This window comes from Argentina anserina, chromosome 2 (genome assembly GCF_933775445.1).
Source record: "Argentina anserina chromosome 2, drPotAnse1.1, whole genome shotgun sequence".
NCBI lineage: Eukaryota > Viridiplantae > Streptophyta > Magnoliopsida > Rosales > Rosaceae > Argentina > Argentina anserina.
In genome coordinates, this window is record NC_065873.1 from 15,086,403 (window position 1) to 15,104,400 (window position 17,998).

At 42.1% G+C, this 17,998-nt stretch overlaps 1 protein-coding gene across 1 annotated transcript; it reads right to left on the minus strand.

Annotated features, from left to right (window-relative positions):
* Positions 1 to 2,345: 2,345 nt before the first annotated feature.
* LOC126782673 (F-box/LRR-repeat protein 10) lies at positions 2,346 to 5,512 on the minus strand. The gene is made up of 4 exons (XM_050507969.1): positions 5,303 to 5,512; positions 5,025 to 5,230; positions 4,818 to 4,911; positions 2,346 to 4,083 (listed from the first exon to the last, which is right to left on the minus strand). Exons 1-4 carry the CDS (start codon positions 5,453 to 5,455, stop codon positions 2,635 to 2,637), a joined length of 1,902 nt encoding a protein of 633 aa, XP_050363926.1. The 5' UTR covers positions 5,456 to 5,512; the 3' UTR covers positions 2,346 to 2,634.
* Between the last annotated feature and the right edge of the window lie 12,486 nt (positions 5,513 to 17,998).

Sequence of the window (17,998 nt, forward strand, 5' to 3'; positions counted from 1 at the left end):
CAAAAGAAAAAACAATGAGATTGTATTAATATGTAATCCGTCATTAGTTATATTAAACACATTTTTTTACGAATAGTAGCTATAATTAAGAGGGTTGCGAGATTCAATGAACCTAGACATACAACTTCTAGATTATTCATTGAATCAGGACAACATCTTTAGCTCTGCAGAAAACCGTGTTCGTCACCTTCCCGTGATTTCATCGTTTATCTCTTTAGTTACGTTGCCTAACTCTGGGATTTGCCCGTTCATTTTGTTTAGTGATCGAGTTGAAGACCTACTGAAGCTAACGTGTTTATAGTGCAAGTTGGAATTGTGACATATCGATCATGTTCAATCATGTTAATGTAGATTTATGATCGATCATGAAGATACATCTCAACTTTGTGCCAAACTATATTATCTTCTCTTCATTGTCCTAGCCGGTAGCCGGCCACCATTTGAGTTTAGATTTGTGATCACTCAATTAGTAAATTTCGAATTTAATTTTAATTTCGGGATGTAATTTGAGGGCTATATAACGTTATTAAGTTATATTACGGGTAGCTGATCAATGTACACCTGTAGTAGTGATTGATTTGCATATGCATATGCATCGGTCGACATTTTTACGAACCATAAACCCCAATTTAAGCCCAAATTTGTGCTTTGCATGGGGAATTAATATAAGGGATCGAAGGAGTTGGTAACTGGTACGGTACCCCTTCCAGTTCAGCTATATGGACTGAATGACTGATAGCCCTACCTTCTAGGAAGAGCCCTCCTGGTTGTTCCTCTAAGAAATAGGAAGTGAGAATAGCGTCGTCGGCAGTTAGATAAGGGAAAGGAGGAGAAGCCGTTTGCCAAAAAGCTCACCAAGCTTCCTCATGGTTTCTGAAACGTAGGAAAAATAGGCTACAAAAGAAGTAGCTAGCTGTTGCAATTAGCTTGCAGCCATTTTCATTCGTACCATCCAGCAATGCTATAATAACTATGTTTACAAATGCACGTCTAAAGATGTAGATGAATCATCTCAAATTCTCACCTATGATTCTATGAATGACCTTGGAATATGCCATTTTCATTATCTGAATATGCTGGTGGCATGGGATATATACTTCTTCTCCCTCCATTATATTTTCTTTCTATATTTTCACCATCCTCTTCCAGTCATGAAACTCCCGTGATTAGTTGCTTAATATGTGAAAGATTAAGATGCGATGTGGAATTCCAACAACCTTGTTGTGTGCCTTAAAGTAGCAACTGATTAAACAACTATATATGAGCAGTGAATATGATCATCATCTCATAGTGATATACTAGCTTTTGAAACATGTTTCCTCTAACACTATAGCAGCATTACCAGGTATTGTAACTATTTGTTTATGCGAGTGCAAGAAAAGCGAGATAGTGGGAACTTTTTGAACCGAAAAATTGATCAACCGAAGTCACCGAACTGAACTGAGTCGTCGCCTGTAGCACGGTTCTCAGCTAGAACTGAAAACATAATTAAGCAATTTATATTTAACAAATATGGTTGATTTTTACTGTTGAAGGCCGTCATGTACTTGAATTGTCTTTGAAATTGACTCCTTGATGTTAGCACAAGCATTGGAGCATCTAGATGCAGACCTTTCAAAGCTGGGGGTTTTGATTGATGAGGTTCGAGAGCTGCTTCATAGGCATATGGAGTTTTCGGTGATTTATGTAAGTAATTAGGGCGCCGCGGCTAATATGGTTGTCATTCTCTAGCTAATTAACAAAGTTGTAGGATTGATAACAAGCCAAAGTTGATTTATTATGTCCTTCCATTTGCATTTAGTGGTATAATGACTATAATCGACGTTTCGTGGGAGATTATGAGTTCACGAAATAATAATTGTTAGCATTTGAGTTGCTTATCTTATAGAAAAAATAAAGATGGATGATAGTTGCCGTCTAAAACTGCTCAGCGATGTTCCAAAGGTACACTATGAAATTCCTCTCAAACACCATTCAACTTACATTACTTCAAGTATGTGCTTTGCTGACTCACCCGACTGCTCCAGATTGAATGAATCAATAGGTATCATTATGCACAGATAGCATTTCCAGAATTTTCAAAGAAGTGGTCACCGAATATTTGGAGCCATGATGACATGATCATCCACGTTTTAAAAGCATGACAATGTCACTTTCCTTCAGCACTCAAGGTATCAAATCTCAACTCATTGGGATATTACCCGTGAGAATGAGAACACAAGCAAAACTTGAACTCCTGAAGAGTATAAGTTACTGATATCATAGAGAAACAAGTACAAATGGTGTATCAGAATCTATTTATAGTGATATATAACAATGCCTCCAAATCCAACTTACCCAAATAATCACATGAATTACTTGCCCAAATAACAGATGGAGTTTAGTACAAGTTTTCAGGACACCTTGCTCTACTTTATTACAGATATGCATGTAGTAGTAGTCACTAATTACAGTTACATTTATACAAAACCAAATAAACAATCACAATCATTTAGCATCATACAAAAGTTTTAAATTTTACATTGATTTTATGGAGTACCCATGTATCATGCATCCACCATCTCCATTTCCACTGTTGTAACACATCCATCTCATCATGGTTGTGCGTGCAGAAATCTCATTTTCTGTAGCAAACTAATCCCTTGCTTCTGCAAGGTTCTCTGCCTCCACCATCTCTTCATCACCACTCTCATACTCACCTTCTTGAAGCCACTGCTCCAGCTCGTCCATCTCATCATAGTCGTGCATATAGAAGTCGTCCCCAGTATCCCACTGCTCAGCTCCCAGCTCCTCACCATGGCATGACACATGCAAGAACGGTCTACTACGAGCTAAAGCATCTACTATATCTCTATTTACAGAACCTGTAACTCCCAACCACTTTAGCCTTGGAAAATATGGTTTCTTCAGCCACCGGAATGAAAGTTGGGTAATGCCACCACAGTTAAACAGATCCAACAACCGCAAGCTGTTACCATGCCATCTTTCCTCGTCTACCAGCATTGAAGCTAATACCACTACTGAAGTGTCACCAATGAGTGGGCATTGTCGCATTCGTAGTTCCAATAACGAAATCCTACTTCTTGCGAGTAATAAAACTCCATTGTCAGAGAGATTCGGAAGATTTGATAGGTCCAACTCTTGCAATGCCAATTTAGAGGAGCCATCGAATAGATTAGAGATGCATTTATCAGTCAATTTCTTGCAACCTCTAACAGACAATGTAATTAGTGAACTTATAACCCCTGGTCTTAAATATGACAATCCCAGATCACTGATATCAGAGCCATCCAATAATAAAGTCTTCAACTTACGAAGATTGCCTATGGCTCGGAGGGCTTCATCCCCAAGGTTTCTGCAATCTCTCAAATCAAGAACTTTTAGATCCTTGTTAAGAGTCAGATTAGTGATTGCATGATTGGTTAAAAGAGTACACCGTCTCAAGCTAACGTGTGTTAAAGACAGGGAAGTTGCTGAGATGTCATGAAAAACCAGATCGGTTAACTGAGTCCCATGAGACACCCTAAGCTTGTAAAGCGTGGAGCAAGAATGCAAGATTGTTTTGAAACCTGTGTCTGTAACACGACAGAAGCCACCAAGAAATATGCTTTCCAAGTTTGCACACTTATCTGCCAATAAAAGGAGCCCAAGATCATTGACTCGTTTGAAATAGGTGAAGAGAAACTCCTGGCTCCGAACCAATGATAGATGCTTCAACTTTCCATGCTGATTTATCAGTTGAAGGCCAAAATTGGTGAGATCGAATGTAACTGTTGGTTCAATGAGGGGTGCATCTCGAAGATCCAAATGGGTCAAGGAGGTGAGACCTTTAGATATGGTACCAACCATTGTATCAGTGATGTAGTCAACAGAAAGGCACAATTTATGAATGCTGGGCAATATGGAAGGCCGAATACGATTTGTTGACTGTGGGAACTCGAAATTTGGGCTAAGTAGTTCAGTAACCATTACAGATGAAATGTAGCCGATCTCAAGAGAAGTGAGTTTCTCTGAGGCCAAAGCCCATACTCGAGCAGAGTCAGGACGTGTTGAAAAGGAGACATCAAACATCAAGACCAAAGCCTAATAAGATAATCCAGACACACATTAGATGAAAGACATCAACAGATCATGAGATACCATACACATACGATATTGAGACATTGTAAAAGAAAAAACATGAATAAAGCATGTAATGCTATTCCGTTAAAGATGCATGCCAGATTGTAGACCACACACTAATGTATCTAGATGACTATGGAGGAACCAAACCACATTAATAAACTCAACCATTTTGATAACCCCATTAGTTCTTATAAAAACCAACTGCTCAAGACAATTTAAGTAACAATTTGTATATGCAAAAGATAGTTATATTCTTAATGAATTTGAATAGAAAGATTAAAACTTTGCCTTTCATTTCAGAAAAACCTATTCGAAATAAGGAACCATTATAATATAACCACAATGCCAGGCTAAACTAAATAGGTCACCAAGATCAACCAAGCACAACCAGTTTTTAAGTAACCTCTGCTACTCAACATTTTTCTTAATAGGTTATGTTCCCACTTCTCAGTGAAGTTGAATAGAAAGATTATAAAATTCACCACAACCATATTCTTTGCATAGTTCAGCATAATTGCCAAGTTTAGAAGAAACTTCACCTTTCATTTAAGAACTATCAAAATATAACCAATTTCGAATCACAATGCGAGGCTAAACAAAGAGAGGGTTACGAAAATCAACCATATTTTATGTAAACCTCTGTTACTCAACATTTTTCTTAAATGGATTATTATGATTCAATTAATCCTTACTTCTAAATGAGGGCAACCACTGAGCAACTCCTCCAAATCAGAAATATGAATAGCTCGCCCTCTTTTCTCAGCCACAGATCCCAAGCACAGAGACCTGAATAATACCCCAAAAAAACCAATAACAACAAAAAACTCTTCACCTTTTCACCTTTCACAATCACAACCCACAACAACATAACCAGAATTAAACAAAAAAAAAACACCAACCTTAAATCCCTGCACCGCGCTCCGATCTCCGACAGCAATTTGCCGCTAAAATCCGCGCAATTGAGCAGAGAAAGCTCCTCCAGAGAAGGCTGCAGCAGAATCTCAATTGCCGAATCGTCGAGGCGGCCGCAGTTCACCTTCATCGTCTTCATCCATGGGTTTGGCGGCAACAGCGGCCTCAGCAATTCCATAGTGTGAGCTGTTTCCTGAACCCAACAAAACGAAAAGGGTCAATTCGAGAAGGGCGAAACTGGAAAGAAGAAATGAAGAAAGCGTACGAGGAGGTGGAAGGAGGGGAGGAAGGAGAGGCAGTGGTGGGCGCAGGCGTTGAAGACGGTGCAGGTGGAAGCGACGGAGCAGATGGAGGAGACGTCGAGCTTGGTGAGGATTGTGGCGAGTAGGGCCGGCGGGAGATGGTCGAGGGTCTCCATTGCTCTGGAAATAGGGGAGATCTGGACCCGGAACTGCTGCAGACGCTTTGCGTCTCAGATTAGACAAACGACACGAGGGTCGAGGTAGTTTTTCTAGTTATTACGAGCCGTTTAGAAGAAGAAGAAGAAGAAAGCAAATTACGGCACGTGTGTGTGCCATGGATAAACCACAGGTGACATGAATTTTTACAACGCCCTACACCTTGAAATTACTCTACTTAGTCATTTTTACCTCTACATGAATTAAACGAATGTTTTGTTGGTAAACAAATATGCCTTTCGTTCTCTATCAACTAGTAATAATGCAAGAGAAAAGCTGTGACACTGGCACCCTATTGATATTAATCTGATGAAAATATTCAAAGCAAGAACAAGTATAAAACCAGTTAAAACTTCAAAGTAGATAACATCACCCTAAATGTGAAAATATCAGCATCTTTACTGAATTGTAATTCCAGGAAATTAGAGGCAGCAGAAATCCCATGTAAATAAGAAAACATGGTGATGGTAAGATTTTTAATGGAGAAAAGCAGGTTCTGCTACGTGCATAGACTCTGAAATATAAGTGATAAACTCTCTGCTATGCTGATTTTATCAGAGAAAATGCTGCATCGAATACTCTTATGGAAAAGATACAAGTAGTGACAGATTCTTCAGATAATAATTAGTATATGCTCATAAAGTGTAGATGTAAGAAGTAATTGGATACTGCATGAGTTTGCTATTTGCTAGAAATTTTTTATATCTATGGTTTTGCATGGGTGAGTGTACACATGCTGGATTGAGTTTTTGTTTATCCTTTTTGTGAAATTTATCAGACATAGAAGGTTAGGTTATTTTGTCTCCCTCTTTTGTTAGTTTGATTTCAATAAATTAGGGACAGCTTGCCCTATTAAAAAAAGAAAAAGATATTGCAGACCAAGTAATACACTTACACTTTAGAGTTCAGAGTATGCATGCAGAAAAACAAACTTACACAACAAAGCCCCCTCCTTCCCAATAAATCAATCAGCTCCTGTGCATTAGAAGCATGGCATAATAAAGCAGCATACCCGAATACACCAAGAATTGGCAATCCTTTTTGGTCGGAAATACTTCTCTTCATCAAGAGAACAGCTCCAGCACCATCACTAACTTGACTAGAATTACCTGAAAGCAATACACCCAATGACAATATTAAAACGGATATTACAGAGATAATCCTATATATTACTTAACTTGATTTAATCATGCATGCTCGGTCAGAAAGATACCAGCAGTGCTGCAGTGGTGGTACCATCTTTCTTAAACATAGGCTTCAGCTTTGCTAGGTCCGCCGGGCCAATGTTGTGTTTCGAATCCCATCATCAACAGAGATTGTAACGGGTTTCTCATCACCAGATTTTTGATCAACAATCTATTCGAATTGTAGACACATGAAATTTAATGAAGTAAATTATCTTCGTTAAATAATTAAATCGACCAAGAGCCTGACAAAATTGCACACGTGACCAAAAGTCAACAAAGTTAGTGCGGATCCGAATAAAACTCGTGTCAGCACATAAACGGATGATCGTAATCAAAGCTACGGGATTTCGAAAATTGAATGTCATTGACGATTCGAAATGGTAATCGGACATTTGATTAAATTAATACATTCTTTAACAACAATAATTAAGTCAATTATTTTCTGTTTAATTTAGTTATGAGAATAACTAATTTTAAATTAATCGGAAAATACATATTGATTTAATTATACAATTAAGGAATTTATTATTTTAGTGTCATTAAAATATTCTACAAAATAGAAACCTTGACACTATAAATACACTCCTTTAACATGAGAAGAGGAGGATTTTTTAGACTTGGAGAAGAAGGAGAGAAATCACTTGAGCAAGAATCACTCTCGACAAATCCCGAAATCTCTCAAGTCCACGAAGATAATCAAATCCACGAAGAATCATCAAGCGGCCAAATCGCTCGTTCTTCATCAAATCCAAATCCAACCTCAAATCCACGAAGAATCATCAAGCGGTCAAATCGCTCGTTCTTCATCAAATCCAAATCAAACCTCAAGTCCACGAAGAATCATCAAGCGGCTAAATCGCTCGTTCTTCATCAAATCCAAATCCAACCTCAAGTCCACGAAGAATCATCAAGCGGCCAAATCGCTCGTTCTTCATCAAATCCAAATCCAATCCAAACTCAAGTCCACGAAGAATCATCAAGCGGCCAAATCGCTCGTTCTTCATCAAATCAAATCCAAATCAAACTCAAATCCTCAAGATCAAGTGCATGTCACCCTTGAGCCAAATCACATACGGAGATAGAATCAGAGGAGTTCACCAAAGATTGTAACCCCGCGCTTGATATTCAATAAATTACATTTATTTGTATACGTGTCTGCATTCTTGTTTGGTTTTCAGATTCTCATTCTACAAATTGGCACGCCCAGTGGGACCTTTTTGGCCTCTCATCTCCTTCTCCGAAGAAATCAAATCCGTTTGTGCGATGGCTTCCAAGAACAACCAAGTCGTTCAAACGAAGAAATCCAAGTCCACAACCGCGAGGTTAAGCAGAGAGGCCGAGCTGATCAAGAAGTCCAAGCAAACATCCTCCAAATCAAAGAGTGAACCGATTGCCCTTGTCACCCGGAGTGTGGCTAGAGCTCAACCCACGACGTTCATGGCACTTGCTAGTAAGCCTCGTCAACCAGTCATCACCTTGGAGAGCTTGGGAGCAATAGAGCATGCCTCTCAAAGCGGGAAGAAGCAAGTGTCAAAGGAGAAGGAGCCAAGTGAGCAATTTCTTCTACCCGTTCATGGTGATGGCCCCATCTCAGAAGACGTTTTCTTTGATGACAAATCAAGCACGGCATCATACCATAGAAGTCCCAAAGAAGATGGCCCTATCCTAGAAGACGTTTTCTCTGATGACGAATCAAGTACGGCATCATACCATGGAAGTCCCAAAGAAGATGGTGATAAATTTCATTCCATGACACATGAATCCTCTTCTGACAATGCGCAGGTCTTGGTGACGGGGGCATCCACAGTCGAGGAGCAACTCTCCAATCTGTTGGAGATGGTTAAAAAACTCACCCGAATGGTTGAAGAAAAGGATGTGCAAATCGCTGAGCTCTATAGCAAGTTGGAAGATCAAAATGATGAGAACTCCACCAAGGGGTCACTTGGCAGGAGCAAAGTAAATGAAAAGGGAGAAACATCCAAGAACGATGGCGACTCGCTTGGTTCCTTATCACTCCAGCAATTGCAAGACATCATCACCAACTCAATTCGGGCTCAATATGGAGGTCTTTCTCGTGACTCAATCACTTACTCTAAACCTTACACGAAGAGGATGGACAGCTTAAGGATGCCGCGGGGGTATCAGCCACCAAATTTCCAACAATTTGAAGGTAAAGGAAACCCAAAGCAACATGTTGCCCACTTCGTGGAGACTTGCAGTAACGCCGGGACAGAAGGCGATCACCTTGTCAAGCAGTTCGTTCGCTCGTTGAAGGGAAATGCCTTCGAGTGGTATACAGACTTAGAGCCGGAGTATGTTGACAGTTGGGACCAAATGGAGCGCGAGTTCCTTAATCGATTCTATAGTACAAGGCGAACGGTGAGCATGATGGAGCTAACTAACACGAAGCAACGGAAGGATGAACCCGCGATCGGCTACATCAATAGATGGCGCTCACTTAACCTTGATTGCAAGGATCGACTGTCAGAGGTGTTAGCCGTTGAAATGTGCATCCAAGGCATGCACTTTGATTTGTTATACATCTTGCAAGGAATCAAGCCTCGTTCTTTCGAAGAGTTGGCTACTCGAGCCCATGACATGGAGCTAAGCTTGGCAAGCCATAAGGGAAAGAATGAAACCCTGGTCGACCAACGAAAAGACAAAGTCTTCGGAAGCAGATTTGACAAGGTTGTGAAGAAGCCTTCCAAAGAATCAATGGTCATCAATACTGCACCAGTTAAGATCTCTACGCGGGATAAGAAAGAGTTTAATAAGGTGGAACCTCCTCGAACCTACGATAGGAGTAAACGCACGTTAAAAGAGATGGAGCGAAAGACGTACCCGTTCCCAGACTCTGATGTGGCGGGCATGTTAGAGGATCTGCTCGAAAACAAGATAATAGAGCTTCCAGAGTGCAAACGTCCAGAAGAAATGCATCGAGTCAATGATCCGAAGTATTGCAAATATCATAGGCTCGTTAGTCACCCTATTGAGTTGGACGTTGACGACATTGCTGAAGTCAATTACACTACCGTAACATTCGGGTCGTTCGAGCCAGTTTCACTTCATTTTCACCCGATGAAAGCACCGTTTTGTTTCATAAAGGAGGCGCGTGAACATAAGAAGACCAAAGAAGTTAAAGAATGTCCTGCTTCCACGCCTACCCTCCAAGTTGCCTCTAATGCCGATGATGAAGGATGGATATTGGTCACCCGAAGAAGAACTCGCAAAGGTATGATGTTAAATTCACCGATTGCCCAACCAAGCCATAAGAAGTCACCTCCACGACGGGTGGAGAACGGACGAGGACGTTTTTGCCGGAACTTGTCAAAAGAACACTTGCCGACAAAACAACCGAATGTCACTTCAATGGCCACAAGTTGTGAAGTTAGCTCCAAAGAAGACGAGAACCCTGAAGCAAGAGAAATAGGTGCAAGTCAAGTGTTAAAGAAGAATGAGGTGCTGAAACAATTAGAGAGTCTACCTTTCCAACTTAGCCTCTCTGACTTGATGCAATTGCCAAAATCAACGAGATGCGCACTTGTGGAGTTGCTTATCGACGTCGGAAAACACTCAACAAGCATGAAGGAATGTGGCGTGTGTGATGCATATTGTGATACCATTCACTTCACAGATGATGACCTCCAATTGGGCTCTAAGCCACATAATCGGCCTCTTTTTGTGACAGGGTACATGCGAGAGCGGAAGTTGAATCGCATGCTCATAGACGGAGGGTCAGCAGTAAATATCATGCCCAAGTCAACCATGTCTCAACTCGGCATCAACGTTGATGAGTTGTCAAGGAGTCGTCTCATGATCCAAGGTTTCAACCAAGGAGGACAAAGAGCGATAGGGATGATCAGACTAGACATGGACATTGGAGAGCTAAAATCAAACACCTTGTTCCATGTCATCGATGCCAAGACATCATACAACTTGTTGTTGGGACGACCATGGGTACATGAAAATGGCATCGTGCCATCCACTTTGCACAAATGCTTCAAGTTCTATCGCGGAGGTGTGAAAACAGTGGTTAGAGATACCAAACCTTTCACAGAAGCCGAATTATACTTTGCGGATTCTAAATTCTACACAGATGAGGAGTCGATGAAAGAAGTCCTTCCGGTCGGAGTACTCTCCACGGGGAAAGGTGCTAAAGTTAGGGAGAATGATGTCAGATCAAAAGACATTGAGCTTCATGGTGAAGTGTCGCAAAAAGTCTCATCTGAAGTGGCAACATCGTCTGCAGAAAGAAAAGTCAGCAATGCCTTTCCGATCCTTCGTTATGTTCCGAAGTCTAGACGAAGAGAGGGGGAATTTCCATTTGCGGGGACAAAGCCACAAGAGTGCCCAAGAAAATTAGAAGAGGATGATGTGAAATTGTTGAAGGAGGAGTCCACATTGCCATTAATAAAGGTGAGCAACCAAAATCCCACAAAGCAGCCACTAGAGGGGTTTGTCAAACCGATTCAATGTAAGACGGAATATGGATCGCGGCCCAAGAAAAGAACAAGTGAAGGGTTCGATCCTAACGCATACAAGCTGTTAGAAAAGGCTGGATACGACTTTGGTTCATCAAGCAAAAATGACGACCAGGCTGCAGCAAGGATGGCGCATGAGCTCGATGAGTCACAAAAGAAGTTAAGAGAGCAAGGGGCAATAGTTGATTCTTCTAAAGCTGGTCTCGGTTTCACTTCAAGCAAGCCAATCAGAATTTCAGGAAGGAGGAGGGCGGAGCGAGCCAATGTGCAACATATCAGTGTCGACGTAGTTGAAGAGAAGAGTCAAGAGGTTCAGTCAACCCCTCGCATTCGTCCAGGTTCCCGAAGAGCAACATCTGAACGCATTGAAGGATCAATCACAAGGGTGTCGGTTATTGACTGTGTGAACATGACAGCAAGTAGAGGTTCAGTCTTCAATCGCATCGGTAGTACAACCACTCGGCCTTCCGTATTCAAAAGGATGTCAAGTTCAGACAAAGATAAGAAAAAGTCAAACCTCATTCCGCGAAAACCCGCATTGGAAAGTATCCCAGCACCTAAGGAACGACAAATATGCAAGAGGAAAATGACTTGTTGTCAAGCGGAGAGCAAAGAAATCCGAAGTCTTGTCCCGTCACGCATGAAGAGGCATTGTGTGTTGGAAGTGGATTCCACGGATCAACTCAAAGTGAAGCAACATACCATCATATTCACTGGCCAAAAAGGAGATAGCAACGTCGATACTGACGGTGATGATGACATTGTACAAACCTCTTATCATGTCACGGTGGCAGAAGCAGATGCCGTAGAGGAAGACGATCCTGAAGATTTTGAAATTGAAGTAGACGAAGCTCCTCCAGAACTTGAAGACGAGGGGCAAGCCACTATGGACGAACTTAAGGAGATTAACTTGGGAACAGAGGAAGACCCAAGACCTATTTTCGTGAGTGCGTCTTTAAGTTCTGAAGAAGAAAAAGAACATCTTGATCTATTGCTTGAGTACAAAGATGTATTCGCTTGGACGTACAAAGAAATGCCCGGCCTAGATCCAAAAGTAGCAGTTCATCGACTTGCTGTCAAACCAGAGGCTCGGCCAACGAAACAAACATAAAGACGCTTTCGAACAGAACTTATTCCTCAAATTGAAGCAGAAGTTGATAAGTTGATTGCCGCAGGCTTCATTAGAGAGGTTCAGTATCCCAAGTGGATCGCAAACATTGTTCCTGTCAAGAAGAAGAACGGACAAATCCGCGTTTGTGTAGATTTTCGTGATTTAAACGAGGCATGTCCAAAAGATGATTTCCCTCTACCAATCATAAAGCTCATGGTGGATGCGACAACCGGGCATGAGGTTTTGTCATTCATGGACGGATCATCAGGATACAACCAGATAAGGATGGCCTTAGAGGATGAGGAACTCACTGCATTTCGAACTCCCAAAGGAATTTATTGCTATAAGGTCATGTCATTCGGGTTAAAAAATGCCGGTGCAACGTACCAACGCGCTATGCAGAAAATTTTCGGTGACATGCTGCACAAGTATGTAGAATGCTATGTTGATGATTTGGTTGTCAAAACTAAGAAAAGAAGTGATCACCTGCAAAATCTACGAAGAGTGTTCGACAGGTTACGCAAGTACCAGTTAAAAATGAATCCTTTGAAATGTGCATTCGGCGTCAGTTCTGGAAAATTTCTTGGATTCATCGTGAAGCACCGAGGCATCGAGGTAGACCAATCCAAAATTAAAGCCATCCAGGAAATGCCAGAGCCAAGAAATTTGCGAGAGTTGAAAAGCCTCCAAGGACGACTTGCCTTCATCAGACGGTTCATATCGAACCTGGCGGGCCACTGCCAACCATTCAGTCGACTCATGAAGAAAGATGTTCCATTTGTGTGGGATGAAGCTTGTCGCAATGCCTTTGAGAGCATAAAGAAATACCTGGCGAATCCTCCGGTGCTGGGTGCACCTATCACCGGGAAACCTCTTATCCTTTACATCGCAGCTCAAGAGAGATCGCTTGGGGCCCTTCTTGCCCAAGAAAATGAAGCCAAAAAAGAGAAAGCCTTGTACTACTTAAGTCGGACCCTCACCGGACCTGAGCTGAATTATCCGCCGATAGAGAAGATGTGTCTTGCACTCGTCTTCGCCATTCAAAAGTTGAGGCATTACATGCAAGCTTACACGATGCACTTGGTGGCGCAAGCCGATCCAGTTAAGTTCATATTATCTAAACCAGTTCTAACCGGACACATGGCTAAGTGGGCGTTACTATTGAACCAATACGACATCGTATATGTGCCCGCTAAAGCAGTGAAAGGACAGGCGTTGGCCGACTTCTTGGCGGACCACCCTATTCCAGTGGATTGGGAGATCTCAGATGAATTTCCGTATGAGGAAGTCTTCCTTGCAGAGGTCCTCCCTACTTGGAAGATGTTTTTCGATGGCTCATCCAAGGCAGACGGAGCAGGGGCTGGAGTTATCTTTGTCTCTCCACAAAAACAGATATTGCCTTATTCTTTCACTCTTGGGGAATTGTGCTCCAACAATGTCGCAGAGTACCAAGCCTTGATCATGGGATTGCAAACAGCGTTAGAAATTGAAATCCAAAGTCTCGAAGTGTATGGAGACTCGAAGTTGGTGATTGATCAACTGCTCACTAATTACGAGGTCAAGAAAGAAGATTTGGTACCTTATTTCCAACTCGCCACACAACTCTTGAAGGGCTTTGATAATGTTACACTCATACATGTGCCACGGAAAGAAAATCAAATGGCAGACGCATTGGCAAACTTGGCGGCGACCTTGGCATTGTCTGGAGACGAAATTTTGGACATCCCAATTTGCCAAAGGTGGGTCGTGACAACAAAACCTTCACTCCAGTGTGCCAGTTCTCATGTAGTGTCAGTTCACATCATTGATGTTGAAGACTGGAGGCATCCTTTTATCGACTATCTTGAGCACAACAAGCTTCCCGAAGATTCGAAGCAAAGGTGGAGCATCAAGCGACGAGCACCGCGCTTCCTCTACTACAAAGAAACTTTATATCGAAGGTCGTTTGACGGAGTACTCCTTCGATGCTTGGGAAAGGATGAAGCGGTAAAAGCCATGGAAGAAGTTCATTCTGGAGTGTGTGGAGCACATCAGTCAGGGCCAAAGTTACATTTCCAAGTAAGACGACTAGGGTATTATTGGCCTGCCATGGTCAAGGATTGTATGGAGTATGCACAAAAATGCCAAGCTTGTCAGTTTCATGCCAACTTCATTCATCAACCACCTGAGCTATTGCATCCGACAATTGCTTCGCACCCGTTCGATGTCTGGGGAATGGATGCAATCGGACCCATCACTCCGAAATCATCGGCTGGTCATATGTACATTCTGGCAGCTACAGATTCCTTCTCAAAGTGGGCAGAAGCGATACCGCTGAAAGAAATAAAGAAAGAAAATGTTGTGGACTTCATTACTGGAAGCATCATACAACGCTATGGTATACCGCGATGCATCATCACGGACAACGCCAAGTACTTCTCGAATACCGCAACAGAAAATTTGAGCAAGAAATTTCACTTCAGGCTTCACTTCTCTTCGATGTATAACGCTCCGGCAAATGGATTGGCAGAAGCATTCAATAAAACGCTATGTAACATTTTGAAGAAAACTGTCAGCAAGAAGCAAAGGGATTGACATGAGAAATTAGGCGAAGCTCTCTGGGCCTACAGAACGACGTATCGGACAACCACAAATGCTACACCTTATTCTCTCGTCTATGGTGTCGAAGCCGTGTTACCATTAGAGAAAGAAATCCCATCATTGAGAATCGCTTTGCAAGAAGGTCTCAGAAATGAAGAAAATGTCAAGTTGCGTATGCAAGAGTTAGAAGCTTTGGACGAGAAGAGGCTTGACGCACAACAACACCTGGAATGCTACCAAGCTCGGATGTCACACGCCTTCAACAAAGGTGTTCGACCACGGTCATTTCAAGTTGATGATTTAGTCCTTGTTGTTCGAAGTCCCATCATTATGACGCACAAGTCTGGCTCCAAATTCAAGCCAAAGTGGGATGGTCCTTACGTCGTCAGAGAAGTTTACACCAATGGAGCTTACAAAATTGTGGCGGAAGACGGTTTGAGGATCGGTCCCATCAAAGGCAAGTTCTTGAAGAAGTATTATGCTTGAAAACAAAAAAAATGCTCCAAGTCTGCACGAGCTTAAATTGCGCAAGACACACAAAAAAAACAAAAAAAAAACCCTTGAACTACGTGATGACTTGATTCCTTCTTTAAAAGGATACGTAGGCAGCTTGAGAATAACATTCTTAAGTTCAGTCACATCAAAATAAAAAATAAAAAAGGGAGTTTTGTCTGCCAATCATAAATCAAATTCTTATTTCACCGACAATAAGTTGAATTGCAAAATCGATTGATTACAAAATGATTGAAAAAAAGGTGCAAGTTCTGATCATTCAAGTCAGTTATCATATCCAGGTCAAACCCTTGAAGCTCCTACGATGTTCTTCAAAATTGGCTCGCAACTTCTTTGCCTCTTCAATCTCTGCTGCAGTCAGTTCTGGAATCTCTCGGATTTGACTCTTCTTCTGTTTTAGATCAGCAAGTCTTGCATCATAAAGAAAAATGTCTGCATCTTGCGAGTCCAGCGTCTGCTCCAGCTTCTGTTGTTCTTTCTTTAAGTTCTCAAGTGTAGACTGACGCTGATCAAAACTATTTTGTCGAATTTCTTGGGCTGTCGTGATTTCAGATTCTGTCTCCACCAATTTTTGGGCGCTCATGGCACATTTGTGAGCACATGCAAGCCTTACCGAGTCATATAGGGTAGCGCTTGTCATCAACTGCTCCAATTTGTTTTTTATTGCTGATGGGTCGACTCCATATTTTCCAAGTTCATTCGTCAACATATCAAGCTCATTCCTCCCCTCAATAATCATTTTCAGAGAATACGTCGCTATCACGCCTTCTATCTTTGCACAAACTTCCGCAGCTGCTCACATGCGGATATCGCGGAGCCATTGACTTGTGTCCACTACCTCAACATCGCACACAGAAGCTTCAGGAAATATTGCTTTTTCTGAAGGCTTTGTACTTCCCGCCGCCATAGAAAAATCTGTGTATATGAGTGTGAAAATAAGCATAAATTATTAAAGAAATATGGGAAAATAATATATGAATAAATTCGCGTGCACCTCTTTGTTCAACTGGTTGTGGTTCACTCTCCTTTCGGCGTACGTCCTTTTTTGGCAAAATGTTAACTGCACACTCCTCAAAAGGAAATCGAACGTCGTCACCGGAGCAGACTTCATCGAAAAAACCGATATCTTCGAGCTGGGAGGAACAAAATTGGATCGAGTTAGCAATAAGTGAACTGTTGAATATGATACATAGCTAAAAAGGACGAGCACAAAAGCAAATATAACAAATTGAATACCTCAACATGCGCAGGCACGAGTTTTGAAGGACCAGGAACATCCCCAAGAAAGTTACCGCCAAGATCAAAGTCGGCATTAGGATTGAAGTAAATAGGTCCGAGATCATCGTCACCCCTCTTTCGACGTTTGAAGTGCACGTCACTATGGGCACTACTGCTACTTCTACTATGCCTTCTGGATGTAGCAACCTTCTCCTTCGACTTGGGACGGAAATCTGCTGAATCTCCGATTCCTTCCAAAACTGGAGGAGGTGGAACTGATAGTTATCAACTGGGGGCAAAGCTTCGGCGGAAACCAAAATTTGGAGAGGAGTTGTCGCACGGTTATCTCCTTTAGCTTTTGGAGGCTCTTGTTGTGGCAAATTTACAATGGTTATCTTCGTAGGTCTCTTCGATGCAGAGTGATGAACTTTGGACCACCATTCGATGTAGTCTTGAGTAACCATAAACTTGGTGATGTCACTTTTCATAGGCAAAATTGCCTCACCTTTTGTGCCAAGCTTCGTCAAGCTATCCCAAAGCGAGTATGTCTGAGTCAAAGGTATGGGTCGACTATCTCTTTGGAAATCTCCGGGGACACCCTGAACATATCCGAATTGTCGACTGAATCGCTGAGGGTTATAGGGTTCGACTACTCGCCAACTATCTTGCCGTAGAGACACAAATCCGGAGCGAAGGCTAATGAGATAGATGGAATCTGAAGGAAGGGCTCCGTGGGTGTCAACGATCAGTTTGCGCACACTTGAAACTTTGGCAAATCGTCCCATTCGAACATTATCACAAGCGGTAAACAAGGCACGGGCCCGTTCGTCATCAAAATTTTTTGCCGACAATTCCCCTGAAATATGAACCATTAAAGGCCTGAAGTTTTCTGGATGTCGAGAGAAGAAATGAGTGCTGAAATACTCCCCCAACCACCCATATAAGTAATGAAAAGGGAGTACAGTTGGACAGCTTCACGGATCACTCGACGCGGATATGACATTTAAACCCTGGTATATATTCGCCAATACGGGAACTGCTAGACAGTAGCGTTGACCTCGCGCCATTCTGTGAGCAATCTTGAAAACTCCCGGACGAATAAGACCTGGATCACTCTTCGGGAATACGAATAAACAAAGCCAGCACACATAAAAGGTAGAGAGATAAACAGATTCTATGCTTGCTTCTTCTACGCCTAAGTCCTCGAATGGTAAAAGATCTTCCGGAGCTCGCCGGCGAATCCCCGGAATGACGCACGATGGATCATGAGTATTAGTAGGCGCGTCCCTCTTATTTCGGGTACTCTTGGTAACAGGCCTCTTTTATCTCATCTCGCCTTTGTACCAATACCGTATCCACGTAGCTATCTTCACATTTCCACGCTCCCTCTTGCGCAACCTATGGTAAGCAAGA